The sequence below is a fragment of the Embiotoca jacksoni genome, unplaced genomic scaffold (assembly GCF_022577435.1).
Source record: "Embiotoca jacksoni isolate LCO1_2020_lvr unplaced genomic scaffold, fEmbJac1.0.p SCAF_3, whole genome shotgun sequence".
NCBI lineage: Eukaryota > Metazoa > Chordata > Actinopteri > Embiotocidae > Embiotoca > Embiotoca jacksoni.
In genome coordinates, this window is record NW_027185381.1 from 18,190,459 (window position 1) to 18,215,627 (window position 25,169).

Consider the following 25,169-nt stretch of genomic DNA (forward strand, 5'->3'; position numbering starts at 1 on the left):
TTAAAGGACAAGAATAACCATCTTTCCTGCTGATTAGTGTCCATTTTTGCCTCATAGCACCATCTGGTGGCGCAACAAATACAGTACCATTGGAATAACATTATTTACTATGAAAAAAAAAACCAGGAAAAATCAAATAAAGCAGTAAAAGCACTTAACCTATACTAAACACAGATTGAAGATTCTCTCAGATCAATCTTCATGGAAATAAACTACAAATTTACTACAAAACAGGCTGTTTTTTTAAAGACACCACGAGGGGTTAAGACATTTATATTTATTTATAGGTGAGTTCTGTCCTGGTTGTTAGGAGCTGTTTCTGCTTCAGGATAAACCAGGAAGCCAGAAAACGTGGTGTACCTCCCCTGGTTGCTGTAAACAGCGTAACGCTCATCCTGCTGACTGTACAGCCACACACAGTCGCCCCTGCGGAGAGACAGCAACAAGCTCTGACTTTGCATCTCCCGTCTCTTTGATGTATCCTCATCGAACACCATGGCCTGCACCTCTCCTTTCCCCGTCATTAGCTTCACAGAGACAGCCTTACGGGGGTGTTTCCCCACGGTGAATGCAAAGAAGTACGCCCCGGGGAAGTGGCAGGTGAACAAGCCTGAGGTTTTGTTGAAATGGCCCCCAATGTTGACATATTCCACATCAAAGTTCAGAGGTGGCTTGTCCTGCTGCCTACTACTCTGACCCATGAGCGCAGATGTGCGGGCCACTGAGAAGGCAGACTGTGGCTCCTCCACCATCTGACCTCTGGCCCAGGCATCAGCCTGAGGTGGGCAGTTTGGATAGGACAGTGAAGATGGGGATATGTGGTTGCTGATGTAGCTGGTTGGGGCGATGTCAGGATAGATGAGGTAACCAGAGAAGGTGATGTAAGGGCCAGCATTACTGTACAAAGCATACTGAGGGCTCTGCTGTAAAAGCAGCCACACAGTGTCCATCTCCTTCAAACTGATCATTACACTCTGGCTTTGAACTTTCCTCCCTTTCTTGCGGTAGTCATCGAAGGCTATAGCCTGCACCTCCTCTCCATTCTTCACCAGTATGACAGAGAGCATTTTTTTGGGAAATTTCCCCACAGAAAAGGAGAAGTAGTAAGCCCCGGGGATACGGCAGCGGAAGAGGCCGCTGTCTGGGTTGAAATCCCTTCCGATGTTGACCGTGAGCCTGTTGAAAGTCACTGCCTTCTCCTTTCCTCCCACCACGCTGCTGGATCGTGTGGCTGAGAAAGCAGAGCGGAGGCCTGTTGTCACTGGAGGGGTGTGAAGAGGCGAAACTGGTCCAGAGTAGGTTATCATGATGAACAAAAATGCCAGGTAGCACTGTGTGCTCCAGTGAGCTAAGAATAAGAAAAACATATCTGTGAAATTACATTTACAGATAACAGACACACAAGTGCTGGTGAATTAGATATTTGAGTTGTCCCAACAGGAGGGTCGAGACTCCCAGAGGGGTCACAAGACAAATTTCAGAGGTCACCAGATTGAGGGAGAAGACATTTTGGAAATGTGCTTATTCGCTTTCTTACCGAGAGTTAGCTTCGTACAAAACTGGAAACACTGGCTTTATCCCCCCCAAAAAAATCCGCCACTCAGTACCTTTAAAGCCCAGTGATTACCACATTACATCTTGTTTATTTAATTTGTACAAAAACTGAACTGAAAAAGAAAAAAGTTGTGTTTTTATGGGGTGTTATGTACCATTTTTGGATATCTTGCAAGGTAGAAGTAGATTTTGTTAGCAGGCAAGCTGCTTCCACCTTTCCAGTTGTTATGCTAAAGTAGTGCTGGTGTAGCACTCATATTTAACACACAGAAAAGAGGACTGTGTCGATTTACTCATCTGACTCTTGTAGAAAATGAGTAAGAGTATTACCAATAATGTGGAACGTTTTCCTCAGAAAAGAGGGGAAAAAAATCCTGTTGCAGAAGCTGTTCATTCTCTCTTTAACAAATTTTTGCTTTTAGGTCTCTGAAAACTGAAAATGTTAAATCCAATCACTGTTTAGTTGAAATGCTCACGGCATATATTTCATCATAAAGCCATGACTTGTGGCCACCTACGCCTAAAAGGTTGGCAGACACTCTCGATATCAAAGTGAAGCACACTTTGGTTAGAGTAAGTTTTGTCTATCAGGCCACCACATTCAGTAATTCCTCTGTATGAAACAGTTGATCAGGAAGTCTGGCTACACTCTGTTGACATAAATCTTCCCAGTCAGATCAAACTCTTGGTGTGAGCAGATGCCCCTGTAATGTGGCTGATATTGTCTGTTCTCCCTGTGCACTGAGAGAAGGGACTGCATTAGGCGCTGGTTCATCTGTTCCTGTGTGTGTTGAACAATGGAAAATTTCAGGGGGTTGGTGAGGTGGGGTAGGACAAAATGCTAAAAGACACCACCGCAAAGTATAGATGAATCCTTGCTTTGACTAAGGTGCCACAAATCAATTACTTTCATGAACATATTTATATGGAAATTGTAGATTTTTTTTTTAAATATTTTACCGGCACTTAATTTGTTTACAGCTTTTAAAGAGCACGTCGTATTCAGGCAGAAAATCATTATGTCAATATCAAATTTACTAAACTATCAAAAATATTTCAGAATGTTGTTCATGTGTACAAAAATGGATCAATTTAAAATACCACAAGCTCAGATTTGTCTGAAGAGCTTCCATGACCTCGACTGAATGAGTGGAAACTTTGCACCTGTAAAGGCAACAGACACGAGTAATTGTAGGCTCATGTTTTACACCTGGTTGTTGCCCCTGTAATATGCATATTTTACAGAAGACTAATGATAGATATTTAGCCCTAAGCCGTGCTAGTAAAGTTAAGACCAAGAGCTGGGAAAATAATAGCTTCACAGCTTCATAGGAGTCAGATGCTCTAACCTTCAGGGTGAAGTCAACTTTTCAAAATCTTAACATTCATAGCTTCAACATTTTCAAAACAATTTACACAATGAAATTGTGTTCTTAATGAGAATAATTTACATTTGGGTAACAGCAATGTAAAAATAAAGCATGAATACAATTAAATAGATCATGAAATCACAGATTCATGTCAAAAAGGTGACTTAAAAAATATTAAACCCACCTGCTGCGCGACGTTGGGGCAGAAATTGCATGCTGGCGGCAATCAGATTTTAAAATAAAGTTCCTGTGAGTTTGCTGCACAGCTAATGTCCACGTAACAGGCCTGGCACCCAAAGGGACAAAGCTTTTGTCCATACAGATATGTGAGGAGGTGGAGCTCCAAACCCCCTCCAATCTTTAGCTTCTATTCAGTCTGCAGCAAAAAAAAAGTGAAAATGCAGCTGTACCGTGCAGCCTATTGGCCCTCAGAGGTGTTAAGTTTTGTCTGAAGCAGGGGGAGAAGATGTGAGAAACAAACTCTGGTAACTTCAGAAAAATGTTTGCAGATTTAAGCAGATTTAGATGAACAGTTTGGGAAGTGGACTTTGAATGACTGAAATAAGAAATGACCTGCCATGTTCATATCAGTCAATGCAAACAGGCTGCACTCTTTAGATGTGATTTGATTTGAAAAAATAAAATGCTTAGACAACACAATACTGAAAATAATTTAAATTCTTTACTTAAATGAGTAATGTGGTTCAAATTAAACTTAAAATATACATATCAGTTCTAATGTCATTTAAAGAATGAAAAGCAAAGTACTCCTTTTTATATCCATTTCAATTATTGTAAGTGTTAAATGGATGTCACCGCTATACTTTTATAAAGTAAAATTTATGCTGTATTATTTTAAAGTTAGACAGATATACAAAATGAGAAATTTCCCCACCCTCCCTCCCACTCCCCTCCCCAAAAAAACATTACATTTAAAATCAGGCAATCCTGTCTATATGTTAGTCTATAACAAAATGTTGTAAATTAATCATTTTCCACACAGCATTTCAAATAAAATGGTTCAACAGCTTTCTTAGAAAATAAAAATCTTAAAATAACCATTTCTTTACTTTTCAGTTTGTGTCCACTTACTGTTCTGTATATATATCTGTAATAATTTATGTTGATGTCATTTTAATTCTATATTGTTTGGCGCTTGCTTTATCCCTTTTAAACGTGCACATGGGCTCCGAACTCGAGAAATGTCCATATTTCTTTAGAAATTGGCAGTGATGGAATGAAACTCAGTACATATTCAATACAAATTCAGTGTACCAGTGCTTTACTTGAGTATTTTCATTTCACGCAGTTTTTTTACTCGCTACATCTCAGAGGCAAATATTGTACTTTTCATTAACTACATTGCTCTGACACCTTAAGTTACTTTTAAGATTGTAATCTTTCATACCCTTCCTGTCCAGGGGAAACCCTGTCAAGAGTTTAAATGTTACTGATAAATTGAAATATCAAATTTGAGAAAATTCTTCCAATTCAGATAAATAAACAACTTAAAAACCCATTTAGATCAGCTGGAAATGCATTGTCACACAGCTGAAAACGGTACAGGATTTTCTAAACTCGTAAAGAATTGAATTTTTGTAAACAAACACATTTTCATCGAATAAAATAGAATGTATTGGTGCAGATAAAACTACCCAGCAATATATCAGGTTAATTCAAATTAGCTAGTAAAATGCAAAACACACAATAATGCAGCAGCAATACCTATCAAAAAAATATTATATATAAAAGTAAAACACGGACAGGGTGCATTTTACTGCACAATGATAACTTTTAGTTTTGGTACTTAAGTAGGCCTAAATTTCCCTGCTAATACTTAGGCAACATTATTTTTCTTGAGTAAAGTTTTCAAGACTGTTTACTTGTAATGGAGTATTTTCACAGCGTGGTATCAGTACTTTGACTGAAGGTAGAAGACCTGAAAAATGGGTTGTTTTTTTTTCACTCCTGGAAACCGGTTCGCTGGGATGCATCATCATAAACTGTATTTCTCTGAAATCCGTGTCGGTACACCAACTCTTGTTTGTTGACCACTGCGCGTCAGATGAACAGCTGCTGTCGTGACGCAGAGAACCCGGAAGACGTGTGTTTGCTGTCAATGCCATCGACAGACAGAGAGAGAGAGAGAGAGGAGGCACCGAGAGCTATAAGCCCGCATTTAACACAAAGATGGTAGGACTGCCCCGCAGGATCATTAAGGTAATTGTTTCGCTCTCTAAAACAGCTCTTCGTCGGGAGAGAAACACACATCCAGAGATTAAACTCACGTCGCTCAAGTGCGTCCGGTTTACAGTTTGGTGCGCTAACGTTAGCATCCAGCTGGCTAAACGTCGGTTTGGTAAAGTGACTTCCGCTTCATTCCTGTTGCGCCGATGCACCGAGACAACGGGGAGTTCAATAAATATATACACCCGCGATCAATGTGCTCTGGTACCGGGATTACGTTTTCTCTGTGTACTCTTCAAGCTCAGTTCTCAAGTTGCTGCTGGTGCTGAGGGCTAACCAGGCTAAATATGCTAACACCGGCTAGTTTGTTAGCTTTTGAGTTGAATGATTAAAAAAAAAAAAATAGGAACACTCAACGACGCATCATGTCTGTAACCAAACATGAAATAAAGTCTTTCCTTTGCACTCCTATTTTTGTATTTATTTATTTTTTTTCCCATTTAGCCAAGTTGTCGTTAACTCTTTAAAGACTAAGTAACGTTAGCAGAATGCTAAGCTACACGTCGTAACGTAAAGTGATGGATGAAACTATGAACAGCTGATTGGAAATCACCTGCAGGGCGGACTGTCACCACGTGGTCCATTACTTGAAGGCTAATGTTATGAATTACAAGTCCACTATCCAATCATAACAGCAGCAGTATTCAGTGAAACTGTACGTGCTCTGACGAAATAACAAAAGTACACGATTATTATTTCTGTCTGAGAAGGACTCTTGATTGTTTGGTGAAGCTGCTTGTCTGTGGTGTTGATTTTTTTTTTTTAGAGATGCAAAATTATTAAATGTAAAACTCTGAAGTTCTCGGAAACCAGGACGGTTTGTTGCATTTGTCCTTCCAGCTGCCACAATCCCAAAAGTATGAGGTTTTATAGTGATATAAAACACAGGAAATCTGGCCGGTGTTAGTAGTTGTGAACTATTTAGTTTGTTTCCTCATTTTGTTTCCTGTTGAAGTGTGGTGGGAATAAACTATTATAGACTAATATGAGCCTTTCTTTTTTGTTTTTTTTCTTAGCAAACTCATCAGTTGTAATGGTTGTGTTTTTGCAAATAACATTAAGTCATTCATTTGCCCTACTATTAGTGTACTGATATTTATCGGGGAGAACAGCAAAACAGGAAGATGAGGCGGAAAGGTTTTACAGGTGTGTGAGGAAGCAGACCACAGCCTGCAGTTGGTGGGAAAAGACGGGAGGGCTGGGAACAGTACTTAGCGGGGCCGAGCTCTTGAGCCCTCAGAGCGTGTGACTGGGACCGGGAGCCCCTCTCCTGTCTGTGTTTTCACTGCATGGTTTTGTCTGTGGGTTATCTGAAACATTTCAGGAATCTCACTCGCAGTTGCATGGAGGACAAAATGTCAAAAACAAGAGGGGTGGGTGTTGGCCAACTTCATTAGATGGTATTTTTTATACATATAGTTGATTAGTTATTATTCTTTTATAATCAGGTGTGCATTTCAAGCAGCTACAAGGGGAATACAAGTTTTTTTTTTTTATTTTTTTTTTAATAATCAAATAATGTAGTACAACAGGAGCAGTGTGATTTGTAAATTTGAAGAGTGCATTCAGGCTCACAACGATGCATGTTATACAGACTGCACTGTTGTCAACTATGCGGTTTCCTTGTTAATGGCATATCTTAAGCGTATCACTTACAGTCTGCTGCTTCATGCTTACCACAAACCAGATCAGATACATGCTCCTCTTTCACAGTAAAGGTATGTGTTTCTGTGGGTCGCCTGCTGTCACTATGAGCTGGGAGAAGTCTTGCTGCAGTGGCTGACAATGGACGTACTGGCCTCCTGTGGGGTGGTGGCTGAGTCAGTGTCACCTCTAAAACACAGTTACATACTCCACAGTGTTCAGGTTCGCAGCATTGAGCCAACATTGCAGTGAAAACCACCCTCCCCTCTGTGTTAAAGGATAAGAGCCAAGCACACTACCTTCTATATTCTGGCCATCATCCCTGTAGTTAGAGTAATGGTAAAGCACAAATATTTGCAGCTCTGATGTCGGCTAATGTAGTTATAAATCTTTCATATTTAAGTTTTACCAATAAATATTCTTCGGGCATCTCACCCAATAAAATATTTTTTTAATTCACTGCAATGTGGTGCTTGACACAGATGTGGATGTCTATAAAACACAACTTTGTGAGTAACTGCAATTATAAATTATTGTATATTTATAAACATTACACTTTTTTCCCCCCCAGTGTCTGCAGTCACTGAGGGAGGTGAAAAAAAAAAAAAAAAAAAAGTTCAACCCAAGTAAAAAAAGATGTAATGCTTATCTTTGCATAGCTTTGTCATACATTTCTCTTGTTGATTTCTTTTCTTTAAAATCTTGCTTGTACAATGTTGACTGCCACAGGTGCTTAAAACACTTTTGTAAATCTAGAAAGAGGGTCACATCGGTCGCCTTTAGTCACAGTTCTTTTTGGATGCGCACATCAAATCTGAAACTTGGCTAAAACATACCTTTACAAAAGAAACTTAGCATATCAATGACATTTGCGATATACAAAATGTTGATGCTGGTTCTTAAGTGTGTTGGATGAGAGGGAGAGAGATGAGTAATGTCCAGCTACAAAGAAAAAGTGAGCCATGAATGTGGATTGGTTCCTCTGGCTCTCTTATGACTCACCCGTGTGGTGCGACAGGTGCTGTATCTCCTGTAAAAATGCTGTGTTAGGTTTTGTCACATTGTGCAGTCTCAGCACTCACCTGAACCTGCCTGAACACGAGGAGTTATATCTTTCTACTGAGATGTAGAGTTCAAAAGCATTTGCCAAAACAATGCATCTCTGCCTGAATGGGATCTTATGGAAGTGACGGTGCAGTTTATGGCCCTGTCTTGTAAAACAATATGTAATTAATTTCTTTCTTCCTTTTTGTTTTTTATATATTTACCAGGAAACTCAGCGCTTGCTTGCAGAGCCTGTTCCTGGCATCAAAGCAGAGCCGGATGAAGGCAATGCCCGCTACTTTCACGTGGTCATTGCTGGACCTCAGGACTCACCTTTTGAGGGAGGCACGTTTAAACTTGAACTCTTTTTACCTGAGGAATATCCCATGGCAGCTCCTAAAGTACGCTTCATGACTAAAATATATCATCCAAATGTCGACAAGTTGGGAAGAATATGTCTAGACATTTTGAAAGGTAAGCCAGTCTTCTGTCATGTCGCAGTCGGTGCTCGGCACATTCTTTTCTGATTAATAATCCTTTGCGTGTCTTACATGAAAAGTCATTTATTCATCCTCTGATATTTAAAAAAAAATAACAGCTAACAGAAAATGAGTCTTTTCCCAAGCAGCTTTAGTCGTCACTTTGCCTCTGTTCTTTCTTTGGTCTGTTGGGTTAGGCATGTTACTGTGGGAATGCCTGTATGTATTGTGTCCTGTGATGTTTGACCTCTGGTTGAAGTGAGGGATTTGCCGATTTCATCTTGCTCAAAAGATCAAACACCTCGAATGTTACAGTTTTGACCCTATCTGGAACTTTGTGCCTCCACTTCTGCATATCACCAATATATTCACTGCATTAAAAGGCAGTGAGGAGATGCATTATTTCCATGTCACTTCTTTACTCTTTTTTTTATTTTTTTTTAATCTTTTTAATGTAATAAATTCTATAATCCCTCTGTTGGTCTTGCTCTCCATTAGTCTCTGTTTGTCATTTCTTTCAGATAAATGGTCACCAGCTCTGCAGATTCGTACGGTGCTGCTATCGATCCAGGCTTTACTAAGTGCGCCCAACCCTGACGATCCCCTAGCAAACGATGTTGCAGAGAAGTGGAAGTCCAGTGAAGCTGAAGCCATAGAAACAGGTGAGCGCTGTGATCTGACCTGGTTCAGCCGCGGGTTTAACAAGGATTTGGTTTTTCGTCCACCTTTTGGCTAGCACAGCGCTCGCTTTTCAACTTCTTGTTTGAATTTAAAACCTGCCTGAAAAAGATGCATGCAGAAATGTGATGGAGTTTGCATTTTCACGCCGTCTTTTGTATTTGATACTGCATCTTTTTCTCAGCCATCTTTCAGTAGAATTATTTCTACCATGCCCATATTGTATATTGTGTATCTATGTTTCTAAAATCTTATGAAACATTTGTTTATTGAACACAAAATGGATTCTTAAAAGAATATTTCAATTTCAATAACTACACTCCCATACTAAACTCACCACACCAAATGCCTCAGAGGAGGTTCTCCCCGGGAAGGCGAGCGTCTCTGTTTGAAAACCTTTGTTAGAGCGCCACCATCAGGGAGATTGTTTTCACAGTCTGGATAAGACTGTACCATTTAGTATTATGGTGGATTGGTGGAGTCTTTCCATATACCATATACATACAGCATGCACACCCTATTTCTCATATTCCAGTCACTGTATCTAAACTGTAATTATAAACAATTGTGTATATATTATTTTTTTTTCTACTTTACAGCCAAGACATGGACCAGGCTTTATGCTGGAAGCAAAAATGAAGTGTGAAGCAGCTTAAAAAGTCGAGACACAAGTGGAAGTCAAGTGTGAACACAAGTTAAGTGCTGCCAAGACCACCTCCTGCTTCATTTGCATTTTAAGGACACAGTCTTGTATTTTTATTTGATGTTATATATATATATATAAATAATATAATGTGTATATATATATGTATATAATGTGTATATATATATGTATATAATGTGTATATATATATATATATGTATATATACATATATATATGTATATATATATATATATGTGTATATGTATATACATATAACAAACACAAACAAACAACTGCTGACATTTAAATGCTCACTAGTAAAGAGAAATGACTTGTCTTTGTCCTAACTCACTTCTATTCAAATGCATGGGCAGAGGTTTTAGATCTACTCATCTGGCTTTTCTGTCCAATTGGTGAAATGGTGTCTTGCGTCCCACATGTTTGGGGTAATGTGGGTTCGGGGGGAGCCAGAGCAGCAGATTGAACGGGGATGAGAGACTGGCTAGACGTGGTCAATATGATGTACTTTTTATGTTTGTTTTAACTTGGTTTTTTGGCGTTGCTGTTTGTTTATTAACAGCAGCTAACTACTACTAGCCCACTGTATTTAGACACTCACCTGGAGAGGGTTTTTTCCTGTGTCAGTTGCCCAGCAGCTCACATAAACAATCAACGCCCTACTTCTTTAAGTTATATCTGGCTTCATTGAATACAAAATGATGTAACTAAAGACCAAACTGAGCCTGCCGCTGTCACATTATCTTTTTCAACCACTCTTGGTGTAGACTTGGATGTACTGCAGGTTTGCGGATGGTGTGAAGGTCCGGTGGGTACAGTTGACATCGTGGACCTTTCCATAGTTTTAGCACATATGTGTTATCACCATATCTAGTCCTTTATATGTGAATATTTCTTGCTATTGCTGTACTAACTCCTCTTGCTTACCCCTCCCACCTCCCTTTTCCCATCACAGTCTAATTCTACAAGACTGTGGTTTACCTCCTCCCAATGGCATTTATTTCACAAAGCAGTGGTTACATGTAAGCCGTGAGTTGTTTAATGATGTGAGTAGGGACCGAGGGGCTGGGATGGGGGTTCGAGGGCCGGATATGCGTGAGAATAGATGCTGGATTGTCAAGGGATCAAACTCCAAAAGACCAATGAAGGCTTCGACTCTCGAGTGTTGCGATCGCTCTTTGGCTGAAAAGTCGGTATTCAATTCACTGTGTAAATTAATTCTTTATTCATCTGAAGAGGAAATGTTTTCCTGCTCTCAGAATGCTATGAAACAGTCCACTTGCATACTTTTATGTTCTGTAAATAAATTATGTTGATTAATAAACAGTTATCTGGGTTTGATTCTTAAAGGGACACGTGTATGACATAATAAGTTTGCTAAATACAACTACTTCAAAATAATTACATTTTGTGTTGATTGTATTCAGGTAATTGTTAAATTGCAATTAAGGCTCTCAAAAAGGTAATACATTTAATATAATATTAGCACCAGGTTAATAAATCTGCCTCCGGTCTCATTGTTCTGTTTCAGTCAGATTAAGTCACAATGCTCCTTTGTCTGTGGGGCAGGCTCATTCACATAATGATATTAATCAATACCTCTTAAACGTAAACCCTTTGTAAAAGTATTTTATTGTTCTCGTTGCAGCCAAATATCCCTGTTCATTAGTTATGAATGCCTGTATCCTCATTTCTGGAGACAGTCGACAGTACAGTACACACCCAACTAATGAGGCACTCATTTTTTAAACATCTTAAACCCTTTTTGTACAACTATACACACCGTGTGCTTAAAGGACTGTCCTATACCGCTAGAGGGAAGCATTGAGCGTTGTCACTTTTGTACAGTGCTGGCTTCACTTACTTCACAATGCTGCTGTAAATAAGCGGCCTCACTGCAAATAAAGTGGCCCCAAGCATCGCTTTTTCCTAAAGCAGCAGAGCCCTATGGCCTCTTTAAAGACTGCAGGAAACCAGGCAACCAGAATCTAAATGCAACTGGTAAATACTTTTTTTTTTTTTCGCCTTGAATACTAGTTTGTTAGAATTTCTTTGAATGTAATGCAAAAAGTGAATGTATGGTATATTTGTGTATTTATTTATCTCTTTCAGACGTGTTTGCTTATTGTGTGAGATGTGGAAAATGTCGACCCCCCTACCATTTCACCGTTAACAATAATTTACGTTTTTGTAGCAGGAAATAAAAGCGGATAGCGAAAGTGGGACACGTGAGGATCTATTAGTTGAAAAGTACCTGATTTATCCACTCCGAAATTATCTTCAAAGCGCCTTTGCTCGGGTTTGAACAATTCAAGAGCGGCACTTGAAAGCAGCATTAGTTATTCCGAGAAAGACGTTTCTCACCTCCCGCGCGTGCGCGCGCGCGCGCCGTTTTTAATGATTACTTAAGCAACCGTGCAGAAACCAACAGCCGCGCGCAGCTTCCAACTCTACAATGACACTTGATTCGTGCTCGATTCGTTGATTAATCGCGCTAATGATGATCACGGACATCGGCGTAACGCGGGGAGCCGACGGGCGGCTTGTTGCGCAGCTCTGAGGTCAGCTGGTAAGCAAGCAGCTCACCGACCACAGATGTGAGAGTTTGTTGAATCATGCGTGTTGACAGCGGCGCTGAACCGCCGCGGTATGTACAACATAGATGCAGTCTGACGTTGTCTCATAGCAGAGGCATGAATGAAGACGAGGCGCACGTCTTGTAACCGGGACCGTCTTGAAGTTGGTAACGCTCCTCTCTCTCTCCCGCTTCTCACGGACGGACGACGCCACTTTCTTCGGCGTCTGGTTGAATCCAGATTTTTTTTTTTTGTGTGTTGCTTTTCCCCATTTTTATATTTTCTCATTTCCCGGCACTCGACTACTAGGAATATATATGATGAAGTTGAAGCCCAACCAGACCAGGACGTACGACGGCGAAGGGTTCAAGAGAAGAGCGGCGTGTTTGTGTTTCAAAACCGAGACCGAGGACGAGGTAAGCCTGTTGTGGCTGTGGACGGCTGGAGTTGATGGTTTAAGTGTTGGCACGACGACAGGACATTTATTAACGTGCTCTATTTTTGACACTTTCCCAGTTTAACTGCCGCTCTTGCACACAAGCCTGTTTTTTTTTTTTTTTTTTTTTTTTTTTTTTTTTAATCAGTGCACAGACTTGCCACACACATTTGTGCTCCAGTATAATGTGTGGGTGCGTTCAGGTGTCTTTAACTTTGGCTTGAAGGGCCAAATATTTGACCTAATAAAAAGCATCCCTGCACCGCCAGCACCCAGCAGGACACCATCATTTTTAATTTCCCGTCTAGGAGGAAATCCAGATAAGACGTAATTCATAAAGACAAGGCATCCTCATTGTGTCCAGGCCGAGCAGACTGTGCTGCCTGAACTATTGTCAGTGACAGTCAAGAATTTATTTGATGCCATTTTTGGCATTTCACAAGTCTAATATTACATGTGATTACAAACATTAGTGCCACCTCGCACATGCAAAACTCCCGAGGCTTTAAATAACTCCTGTCATATTAAATATATTGTAACTGAATTTCTAGCCGGCTCTGCCATAAGCATTTGTCCTTTACAGTGAAGGAACATTTCGATGGTGCTTAACAACCTTTTTGCTAAGACACCATGCAGCTCCTTGTTCTCTGTTGTTTCTGTATTTGTAATGATTGCCTCCACATTTGTTTTATTATTTAATATTTTGTTTGTGTTTAGGTACACAGGGAGGTTACCGGGTGGTGTCCTAGATCTTAACATGTACCTAATGACAGAAGCCCAGCTCAGGACCACATGTGATAGGAGGAGTGGGGGTGGGTGAGGGGGGGGGGGGGGGGCGAGGGGGCTGTTACACAGTGTGCTAAACACCAAGTGACCTATCAGCTGCAATTTATAGAAACAAGGTGCCAGCACTTGCTGTTCCCTGACAGATTTGCTTTCCTGCTCCTTGTGCTTGTACTCTCGTCTCTCTCCCTCACTGTTGCCTTTCATCGGGGTCTCTCCGCTGGTCGCCTGTGACGTACGTGCTGACATAAGCCAAAAGTTACTTTGATTATAGTTAATGGCACTAAAGGATGACGGAAATAGTCTCATTTCGTGTGCTGCGCTGACCTTTGCGTCACCCTTTATGTGGTAAACTATCCATCCAGTCTGCATGCCTGGTTTACAGCGACTTGCTCAACATGTCAGCTGGAGTCCAGCAATATAGTAGCAGGTCTGCATAAAAATGATAGGCAGGATGACTTCACTTTGTGAAGTTATTCTCTTTCACCTTTCAATATAAGGTGAGACAACATCATTATTTATCCTGGTTAAGTTTGTTGTGAATATTATACTTCTTTCTGTAATTGGCTGGTACTTAAAACACATGTCTCCAAATGTTAAAACTGTAATCAAATCTGTGACTTAAGCTGGCCAGCATGGTTGAAATCAGTATCACAATATTGAAAAAAAGATGCAAATCACAATCTGGACAAGTGTCAGATAAAATCTTCTGCACATGTAAAACTTCAGAAGTTCAGTTTATGATCAAAGTTGGCTCAGACATTTTATTTTTGATCACAGAATTTGGACCGGTTACACAGTATGGTCACGCCATCACAGTAGACTTTTACAAAACGCTGAGTTACATTTTTGAATTGTCGCACAACCCTTTTGGGACATATTGTCAACAAAAGCTGAAAATTATACCAAAAGCATGAACAAAAGTTTTTTTTTATTATTGTGGCCAGTCACTGTACATAAGGTCAGTGGACCATAAATGTATGTTTTGTATGTATGCTTTAAGTTGTTGCCCCTTCATTTACCTTGTTATGGATATAGTCTGTCAACAGTATTTTGATTGTAATCAGATTGTAAAGCTGTTGTGGACGTGCCCACTCAAAGCTCTGCCTCACTCCGAGGTCTCACTGAGGTGTGTGTGTGTGTGTGTGTGTGTGTGTGTGGTGCTCGTTGGGGTGGTTAACCTCCTCCGCTGAGCCCTTTTCTTTTCACACAGAAAGCCAACTGCTGATCCAGTGGTTTTTGAAAAGCTGTTTGGCTGCATGCGAGTAGCTGTGTACGTGCGAGGGCCTTCGTGTTTCACATGGCGTCGGTGTGTGTGTGTGTGTGTGTGTGTGTGTGTGTGTGTGTGTGTGTGTGTGTGTGTGTGTTGTGTGAGTTTGTTTCAGTGAGACAACTGGCAGTGTTTCTACAGTGCCCAGGGCCCTGCACAGAGAATTCACTGGGCAGGGATTCAGATGAGACTCGCCACTCTGCATCTCTTAATTTGCCACCTCATGATTATTCATCATGCAGCAAACTCTGTACACCACATCAGGGCAGTGCAACACTACTAGTGGGCAATGAATAAATGATGACAGCCCTTATATTTGTAATAGTTTTAAATCACTTTGTAGAGATCTGTTTTCCTACACATGAATTTTGACAGAGTTGCCAGTATTAAAAAAAAGAAAAAGCAATGTGGTCTCCAGAGAGTTTTTAAAAGTCACATCCACATGCATTAAAGCATTTATATCAGTCACCCAAAGCCTGTAATCAGGTGAAGAGAGCCTCCTCTGTGAGTTTTTTAGTTTTGGTTTGTCCTGTGCTAGTTGTCGATAAAGTTGATGACTGAAAAAGCTCAGCTAACAGCGAGACCATCAAAACAGTATTTGAACAATATCTCTCTCTGAGTGCAGAGATTTTATGTGCGTTTTATCTTACTGGGTTTGACCTGGTTACAGCAAAGGGGTCATTCAGCATGAAGTTTCACTCATCACAGTCATTTCTGTGGCAACTGAGACCAGCTTGGATGGCAGTGAAGATGTTACTGTTAGTGCTCTTCACAAATCTGCCATGCCTCCACTATCAGGTCTCAGCAGGAATGCCGACGATTCTTAACACCTCTGCTGGAACAGTTGTGTTTCACTTGTGAGCGTTTGATAATGCAAAGAGCGGATTTTCGGAGGCTGGTTTGTATTCAGCCTTTGCTGTCGAGGGAACCATGAGAGAGTTCTCCTTTACTGGGAGATGAGTTGGCTGCATGTGTCTGGTTGGCTCAAGGCAGGATTGAGAAAGTACTCACATGTGAACTTGATGCGGGTCAGTGTGATGCCAAATAGGGCTTAAGGTCAAGTGACTGCATCACCAGAGTGGCACCATGCTAAAAAAAAAAAAAACACCAAACTGCCTGTGTCAGTTAAACATAGTCTGTGGCTTTAGGTTGATTCTTCTGGATTCGACTGCTGATTTATCCATCTGCTTGTCAAGTTGTAGTTATACTTCCTCAAATTTTTTTGTTTATCTTTGACAGATCGTTAATACAAATTCTTCAGAAAATGGCTGACATGGTCATTTGTAGGAGTGTTTCAGAAAGGCCTTTATTTTATTGTTTACAATGTTCAATAATGAGTTTGTTGTTCATGGATACATAATCAATAATAGCTCATCTAAAGGTGGTCACACTAATTGAGGTTTTTAATAAATTGTTCCTTTATAAAAATCCCTTACGAGTTAAAAACAGGTCGATTCATGAAACACCATATTTGTTATTCTCATTTACTTGTTTTAATTATTATTATTATGTGGCAAATATAGTGACATGCAGGGCAGCCCAGTCCACACCACACCACTCATATTACATTAAGTAAATGAAGTGAATGACCGTCAAAATATGTGAAATGTTCAATATGCGTCTGCTGAATGAAGAGCACCTCACGTGGCAGCCACGGTGGTGTCTGACTCTGAAGTCGGGCGTGCCGTTGCCGGGGTTTTTTGCACCAAGAGCTCGACAGAAGACACCTGGCTGAGGCCTCTCTCCTTGGCAGGTGCTTTTGGTGAGCAGCAGTCGACATCCAGACCAATGGATTGTGCCAGGAGGAGGGATGGAGCCTAATGAGGAGCCCTGTGGAGCCGCCGTCAGGGAGGTGTACGAAGAGGTGAGCTCATCGCACACGCAGAGGCGTGTATGGTACTTATTGTACTTTGCATTTGTGGTAAACAGCCCATTAAACCAATAAAGGTCCATAGTAGTGTTTTTGGATGTTTTACTATAGATTACATACACTTTACGTTACTGCTGATCATTTTCCAGAGGCCACTGTATGTATTTAGATTTATTTACCACCTCCCGTGGAGCCACTGTAAAAGTTAATGTTAGTACAATACGAAAAGAAACTTTCAGAGACTCGAAACTTGCTTTCTTCTGTCATTTTTCATCACCTTTTATTATATTTAAAATAGGTCAAAGTTATGGTATTGTTACAAGATCATGAGGATAAGAAACTTTATTATTGTTACCTTCATTTGGTTTTTCATGCGAGCTATTAGAGTCAGCTGATCAACAGCGTTGCTTTCACCAGCTATAATGTCATGAAATGAAAGTGGAAGATCAACAAATAAGCAAGCGTGGAGAGGGTGATGTGGTTTCATGTGTTCAAAAAGTCAGCTGTAGATGCTGACTCAAAGAATCACATGTCGAGTTTCCTCTCAAACACATGCATGTGTCAGAGATTTTCTAAAAAGTCACACTCGAGTGCCTTACCATGTTATACTAACTTTTGATGAAGGACAAAAAAAAAAAGCAGAAGAAGAATTTATAATGCAACCAAAACCACTTGTATAATCCTTTGACCTTGCATAACACCAGCAACATCTTCAGTAACCGGTCCGACACAAATTATCAATGTCATAAACAGAGAGTGAATACAGCAAATCATTCCTCGGTACTGTCATCACTGTTCACAGTAGAAGATGCTTGTGCTGTTTTAAAAGCTATATCCAGATGATGAACAGAAATATTTGGCAATGATGCAAAGATGGTCAGTTAATTGTTCTGCGGTGTAGTGAAGGGGTTTGCTGGATGTTGGCCAGAGTGTTTACAGGCGAGTGAACTGTGAGCCTCTGCTGTGAATAGTAGTGTGCTGACAGCTTTGATGTATGGCAGTGACATTTGGGAAGGGTTTCCAGTTACTCACATCCTGGGCCTCACACACCAGACACGTACCTGGATATAAATGAGCTTCAAATCCACGACTGTGGCAAGCTAACAATTCAAATCGTAAAGTTTGAAGCCCCGCTGTCAAGTTCAACACATCAAGCAACATCAACATCACATCTCATGATAGTTGTGTTTGTGCAAATGTGAGATTTTTCAATCTCGCAAGGTTATTATGTGTAATTTTGTGTTGTTTCTGGGTTCAGCACTACAGGAATCATAGATAATATTATGTCAAAAGTGCTGGAAAACATTCACAACAATGACAGTAATGCCTGTTGAGGTTTCTTACACGATGGCCGTGTTCAAATTTTATAATACACACAAACAGATTTTGAGGTTGTAGTGTACTCAAGTCTGGAGAAGGGACAAACACTGTTTCATCATAACGGCATGCACAAGGAAAAATTGAGGACCTGCTTCAACACAAAACAAAAATATATTGCAAATAGAGGTTTAACAGATTTCTAACATCTTGGAAAACAACCCAAAAAAACATGTGTTGATTTCTGGAAAATTTGTTTAATAGTACAAACTGGATACTATTAGTTGTGTGAAATTGTACTTGTCTCTGTTTGTTGTGGGGATCCAGACGTGCTGACTGATCCTGACATCTCTAAAGTCAGAAGTTTGAAATATGCCAAACAACAACAGTCAAAAGTACCAAACAAAGCTATGAGTGCCATCAATATATCTCTGAGTCCTGTAGCTTGCAACAGAGAGATCTTTCTTTTACACTTTATTTTTATAAAAAGTTAAATACACATACCATTGGAGTCCTCTGGCTTGGAGCGTGCTTGTTTTGTTTTTTTTTGCTTGTGAAGAAAAAGATTGGGATCAAGCACCCTTTTAAACACTTGATATTTCTGACCCGTCGTCTCAGGGTGTAGTATATTTTGGAGTTTGAAGAGTTTAAACTTGTATCGCACAAGAAAACAGCAAAGATGTCTGAAAATGAAAGACCATTTTTTTAAAGCTGATTTTTTTTTTTTTTTTTTTTTTTATTAATTTTGAAAGTCCTCGCTGAGGTCTCAACCCTCGAGTTATGACCGATAGCTAAATTCAATGGCTGCAGACTCTTAAAGTAACTCTGCAACAAACTGCATAAGCAGAACTGGATCTTCACTCGTGCACTGTACTCCAGTTAAGCCCCTCATTCTGTCATTCAGACTATGTTTAGGTCTACCTGGTCATCTCCGCCGTGCTCTCTCACAGGCACGTGGCCATGCCAGGGTGATGCTAAGCTGCAGGGTTTCCTGTCCTAAATTAGAAAACCGGCGTTAAACTGAAGATATGCACACACATTAGCACAGCTGTTCTTAATACCAGCCCACGTGTTCTCACTGCGTGTAGCTGTAAGAGCGCCGAGCGTGAAAATGACAACTTTCCGGCCCTATTTACTCAAGTCCAAAAAAAATTATGTAATTGTAATATTCAGTATCGGCTGAATATCACATAATAAATTAAGCTGCGTGTTCGCTCAAATGTAAATGTATTGACTGACGGTTTTCTTTGTGTGTGCAGGCTGGCGTGAAGGGAAAGCTTGGCAGACTACTTGGGATTTTTGAGGTAAGTTGATCACATTGTCACGTCGCCATGTGCAGTATAACACCGATTAAAATCCTGGCAATCACCCTACTGCCATGATGGGATTTCTGTATGTGCCAGTCGACAGAGGATTGTTCTGTTGTTGTTGTTCGGTTCATGTATATGTATACATCTGTCTATAAAAGAAGCAGTGCAGTTAGTCACAGTTTATAACTCTACATAAAAGCTTTGCGTGCGTTGAGTTTACACAGTGATACAAAGTCATCTTCTCTTCATCTGTTCCTTTGCAGCACAATCAAGACAGAAAACACAGGACTTATGTCTACACCCTCCTAGTGACGGAGACACTGGAAGACTGGGAGGACTCTGTCAACATTGGTATGCCTCGCTCCGTGTCCTTCTTTGACATATCACCAAAATTTTTTCATGCACCAAAATAAGCTTTTTAAAGCATTTATTGAACGTGAATATCAATAGATGTGACATTATTGACATTATTCTGTGGAAAAAGTACATTGGCCTCAGAAGTTAGTATAACAACCTCTAGCAGAAATAACTTTGTGTACAGGTTGTGTGTATTACGCCGAACCTGGCTAGCTGGTTAGTCCACAAGAGGATACTTTGTCAGTGTCACATTTTACCACGCCTTGGTGTGAAAAGTACATACTCGCATGACATGGGTTGAAAAAGGAAGTCAAGTGACAAAGGTGATTTGGTGACAGAGGTCATTTGATGAAGGACAAAAGTGTTGAAGGGAGGTAGGTCGGGTTGGTTGGATGGAACAAACCCAGGGCTTTTCACCCAGGAGACAAGGGTTTAAGTCTGTGATAAAGTGACGTGAAATTCTTTGTAGAAATCGTTGGTGCTGCTTTGCTGCCTCTTTGCCTTGACAGCTTGCCACAATTGAGGAAAAAAAATAATTCCCAAATGTATTAAAGTACCTTACAGGATCATTTCAGAGTGGCTGTCTGGCAGCTGAAGCTTATCAGAAGTTTGGTGATGCAGCAGGACAATGACCCTAAAGGTCCAAGGTAATCTAATCCAGAATGACTTCAAACAAAGAAAAACTGCTGTTTTGGAGTAGCCAGGTCAGAGCCCAGACACCAACCTGAAAAAGATTTCATAGAGTGGAGATACTGCGGATTGACCTCAATAGAGCAGTTCACACCAGACAGTCTGAGAATATGGCTTAGCTGAAGTAGTTATGTAAGCAAGAGTGATCCAGAAATTCCTTCTAGGTCTGATCTGCAGCTATTAAAACTGCTTGTTTGAGGTTATTTTCACCAGAAGTTTTAATAAATCCACATTTCAAATCCATGAATTCATTCCACACCCCCCCCCCCCCCCCCAAAGACAATTTCAGCACAGATATCAGATAACCATTTCATGAGTCGTTAATGCAGAAAACCAGGTAGTTCCAAAGGGTTCAAATGTGTTTTTTTGCCGTTATGTTATCAGATCTGTTACACACATAAAATACACGCATCCCATCAAATTACTTGTAGGGGTTTATTTAACCAACTGAATTTGAGCCTACCTTTTATTCAGATTTAGTCCCCTGAGATGAGACGCACAATTATCTCTACTCAGTATGTAATTAAAGCCCCTCCACCGACTCCATTGAGGTAAATTAAAGGACCTGTCTGAGGAGATACACAAACAACATTTCTGTTTACATTCACTGTTTCTCACTGGATCACGTAGCCTCAAGGTCTAAAGAAATGTGTTGAAAGTACATCTTTAATCACGTTCGCTTGCTACCTTGCAGTCTTCTTCCTTGCCCTTGTTGGTGCACCGCTTCACTTCTTTGTGTGTTTCTGCCACCACCTGTCAACCAGTGGAATTGTGTGAAATCGTGTCCCGCCTGTGCTATGTGTGCTCTGCAATGCAGTTATGGTACAATAAAAACAAGAGCCTACTCATAAAAACGGCACTCCACACTGCTAGCGGTGGTCAAAAACTCCATGCTGTAACTTTCTTGTCAACTTCAACTTCTACTTCTGTCATGTCAATCCACTATATGACATACAGACATACATACAGATGGATGGAAAAAACATTTCTCACAGTCGTATTGTGTGCAAAATAAATAGACAAAACAAGAAAAGCATAAATATGCAACAACAAGAAAAACAAAACGAAAAACAGACAACGTAGTGCAAATATGGGTCCACAGAGCAAACATTTTTGGGGCAAGCGGGAGAGGCGTGAGGGGTGAGGGGCGGGGGGGGGCGGGTGTTAGCCCTGGTGGTGGTGGTTTTCATGTGGGTCACATCATCAATGGATTTGGTGATGAAGGCAGCAACAGACTCTGTGCATTCCTGAGTGAAGTGACTCAAAGTAAACTGTAGGACTGTTGTGGCCTCCAATCATCACTCTGTAAACTGAGAAACTGGGACACAGACGTACTGAAATTCAGTGAAGTCAGTACACTTGACCTGCGGTGTTTACAGAACCTAAAATCCTGACAGAAAACACACAGCAGCAATTTGTGTCCTTTTTCATTCGCTCTGTTCTGACAAACATCAGGAGGTGCAGACAAATATTCATTAGCTGCACCCCCAAATTCATATTGCTTTTCCCCCTTTGCTTATTTCTATCCCATCACTATAAATTGTCTAATCCTTTCTGTTATGTGGATTATGTTTAGGCATGTGATCATTATTTGTTTAGAATGCGTTTTGATATTTTAAATCTAATCCTTTTCCCGGGATTGAGTAACTCGTAACAAACTATTTCTAGCCGGTCTGGAAAATGTGGTTGTGATCATTCACTCCCTTCACCCACAGAAATAGAGTTCAGGCTGTTCACAAGGGGGAGCAGCGTTTGCTGTGTTTTCCAGGTATCGTCACTCACCACAGCCCCCCTCCTTACTTGTCTTATCTTGCCTTGCACGAGGGCTGCGACCGAAAGGCTTCGGCGCTACGGGTCGAATTTACTCTTCACTTCTGCTGAAAAGCTGGTAGTGGTGTACGTTAGGGTGCCCACAGAAAGTGGGCGAATCCTCCTCCTCCTCCTCACACCATCCTCTGATTCTCACAGGCCATGTTGAATTCCTGAACAAAACACTGTTTATAACTGAATGGGAGGAGATGATGATTTTGAATACAGTATAAATAACTCCCATCTGCTGGTTTACTGGCAGTCAGCATTTTTTATGGAAGGTGGGTTTTTTTTTAGGAAGGGTTGGTGACATATAGTACCTAATAAACACAGACTGAATTAGATCAGGCACGTCCATTTTCACTCTGACCTAAGTGCTGCAACACATGCTGCAGAGTTATTTTTGTGTGTGTGTTGTATAATAGCATGTTTTAGCAAATTCAGGTTTATTTTGCATGCAGAACACTTTGACTCCAAAGTCAGTGTAATAGTGTCGGACTGTGTCAGCAGCACATTAATCTTAATCATCTGTCATTCTCAAAAATTACATGTCATAAGGGATGGCAACACAAGACCAGGCTTTTAATACGACGCTTTATATAATGGCTAAGCTGACATATCTGAGGAAATGGCAGAGAACACAGATACAACAAAACATGACCAGTGATTTCAAAGAAGAATTTAAAGCTGACTTCAGGGAGGAATTTATCAACTTAAAGGAAAAATGTCCTACAAATTTGATGGGAAACTGTTGAGAACTTGAGAAATATCTTGAAATTATCAAATGCTTTATTTCCGTTTACAAATGTTTATACTTTGTCTTGTTTAAGAAGAAAACAGTGTGAAGGGAAAAACACAAGATAGCAATACATTTATTATTATTATTGCTATTATCCATTATTAATTATATCAATCAGCAGGATGAAGGCCTGACTATAGAGATCGACTCGAAAACACAAGGTTCGATCCCAACTGTGGCTAACATGTCTGTCATCAACCATGAATTGTATTTGAGGTGTTATTGAGCACATCTCCGAGCCTCCACCGATTGATCAATGCATTCCGTACACAAACAAGCTTTTGTCCCGTCTTGAATGTTTTCACAGGAAGGAAGAGGAAGTGGTTTAAGGTTGACGAAGCCGTCAGGGTGCTGCAGAGCCACAAGCCTGACCACGCGCAGTACCTACGAAGACTCGCTGACATCTGCAATCCCACCTGCAGTCCTGCATGCAGCCCAACTAACGGCAACGCCCCGAGCTCCAGGGTGACGGACAACAGCGCACCTCATTATGTTGTTTGCTCCACGCAGGGCTCAGATCTGGTCAACAGATAGGAACATCACCGCGGCAGGCAGTTCTTCAGAGAGGACCCCAGGATGGACACGTGATCTGAGAGACTCGTGCATTACTAATGCAGCTTCTTCATATGCACAGTATGAACTTCTTGGGAGTTGATTTGAAACCCATTTGAAGTGAGCTTGAAGAGTGCCAAAATGTTTTCCGAATGTATTTAAGATTTTTGGATGTATATTTTTTAACAACCATCACCAGCTGATAGAGCAAACATGCCCCTTTAAAAGTGTTCAGCTTTAGGTGGATTTTCTCAGTGTGCTGCTTATACAATGTTAAGGTACTTTTTAGTCTTCCGTGTCGAAGATTTTACTGGCAGTGTGCTCAGTGTGTTGCTGGTTTCCTGGAGGCCGGTACTGGGAAATGTTGGCTCTTAGTGGAAGTCCTATTCCCACAGTGACTCGGAGACAAATGATGTCCTTCTGCAAGATGCTTTGAGGAGGAATTGCTACGAGTGTGTGATACTTTCATTACAATTCAGTTTTTTTGTGAATTCTTTTTGTTTTCCTTGGCAGGAAGTGGGGGCTAAAATTAATGTCATCTTGCTGTAGGTCATTAATTGCGAGGACTTTTGCCTAAAGAGAGTTGGAGTAAAGTCTACTTTGACCCAGAAAGTGAACAACATTACTTTGCCTGCAATTACCATTTTACAAGTACACACAGTATCATGTCTAATCACTCGTAACATTGAACTCTGTCATAAAGATTAGGATAGTATCTGCACACCATCCACCACACTGAAACTAAGCCTTAAATAGTCCTGCCTCAGACGTCCTTTAACGTGTCTTTATATTTGATGTTGTCAGTGTGACTGTCAAATTGCAGAATATTGTGACAGTTTAATGAATATCAGATTTTGTATAGTGGAACAGAACAGCAGTCAGCCAAAAGGACAGTTTTCAACACTACAAACATTATGTATCTGTATCATGAAGTACAGAGTATAGAAATAGCACACATCGTCAGAAGATGCTACTATTATAACTAAGTGCATTTATCAAATGTGCAGTTTTGTTCATGTTTGAGAAGACAAGAAGGAGGCTTTGGTTTTAAAGGAGAGTTAGTTTAGTGTTTCAGTCTGATTCTTAAGTGCCTTCACAATCAAAAAAATTAAAAAAAAAAGTGCTTATGAACATTAGACATTTAAATCCACTCGCTGAGGAAAAAAAGCTTTACACGCACACTGTCAAAATGATTATTTAGTCAGTTTTGGTTAGATTAGACCAAAGATGTTAAAGGAAACCTGGGTTTGTTGTTACAATTGAATGTTCAGTATTTAGAGTGCATTGACTGGATTTATTTATTTATGTTTCATTGGGAAATACCCCTTCCCTTCATGGGCAGGAAACTATGACAGGAAATCATTGTCAGTGTGTCAGCCAGCTTTTTTTTTTGTTTTGTTTTTTTTGTTCACATCTCAGAGAGTGCAATTGATTTTTACCTCATTGACTGTCATCGGAGCATGGGGATGATCATTCAATAACCCTTTTTTTTTTTTTCTTTCTCTATTTTGTGTACGTGTGACTGGAATATTCTGCTGTGCACAAATCATGTTGTACATAAAAACAATTAAATTAACAAATTACTCCGTCCCATCGTCAACGCTCTTTTAATAAGTGCTCTTTAAAAAAAAACAAAAAAACCCCTGCCGGCGCTTTGTATAACGTTGAACATCGCCGGGCTGTGTGTCCTGCTGCTCAGCCATCCTCCCCGTGACCCGCCCA

General features: G+C 40.5%; 3 protein-coding genes across 3 annotated transcripts; 2 read left to right on the plus strand and 1 right to left on the minus strand.

The window, feature by feature from the left end:
• Window positions 1–281: 281 nt before the first annotated feature.
• Window positions 282–1,307, minus strand: c1qtnf13 (C1q and TNF related 13). Its single transcript, XM_069162379.1, has one exon. The coding sequence runs from the start codon at window positions 1,305–1,307 to the stop codon at window positions 282–284; it is 1,026 nt and encodes a 341-aa protein (XP_069018480.1).
• A 3,725-nt stretch (window positions 1,308–5,032) lies between these two features.
• On the plus strand, window positions 5,033–11,002 carry ube2na (ubiquitin-conjugating enzyme E2Na). Its single transcript, XM_069162612.1, has 4 exons — window positions 5,033–5,144; window positions 8,087–8,333; window positions 8,860–9,000; window positions 9,616–11,002. The coding sequence occupies exons 1-4, from the start codon at window positions 5,115–5,117 to the stop codon at window positions 9,660–9,662; spliced, it is 465 nt and encodes a 154-aa protein (XP_069018713.1). The 5' UTR covers window positions 5,033–5,114; the 3' UTR covers window positions 9,663–11,002.
• Window positions 11,003–11,237: 235 nt separating this feature from the next.
• nudt4a (nudix (nucleoside diphosphate linked moiety X)-type motif 4a) lies at window positions 11,238–25,035 on the plus strand. Its single transcript, XM_069162611.1, has 6 exons — window positions 11,238–12,247; window positions 12,564–12,670; window positions 16,497–16,607; window positions 19,190–19,234; window positions 19,504–19,591; window positions 23,203–25,035. Exons 2-6 carry the CDS (start codon window positions 12,572–12,574, stop codon window positions 23,427–23,429), a joined length of 570 nt encoding a protein of 189 aa, XP_069018712.1. The 5' UTR covers window positions 11,238–12,247; window positions 12,564–12,571; the 3' UTR covers window positions 23,430–25,035.
• Window positions 25,036–25,169: the final 134 nt, after the last annotated feature.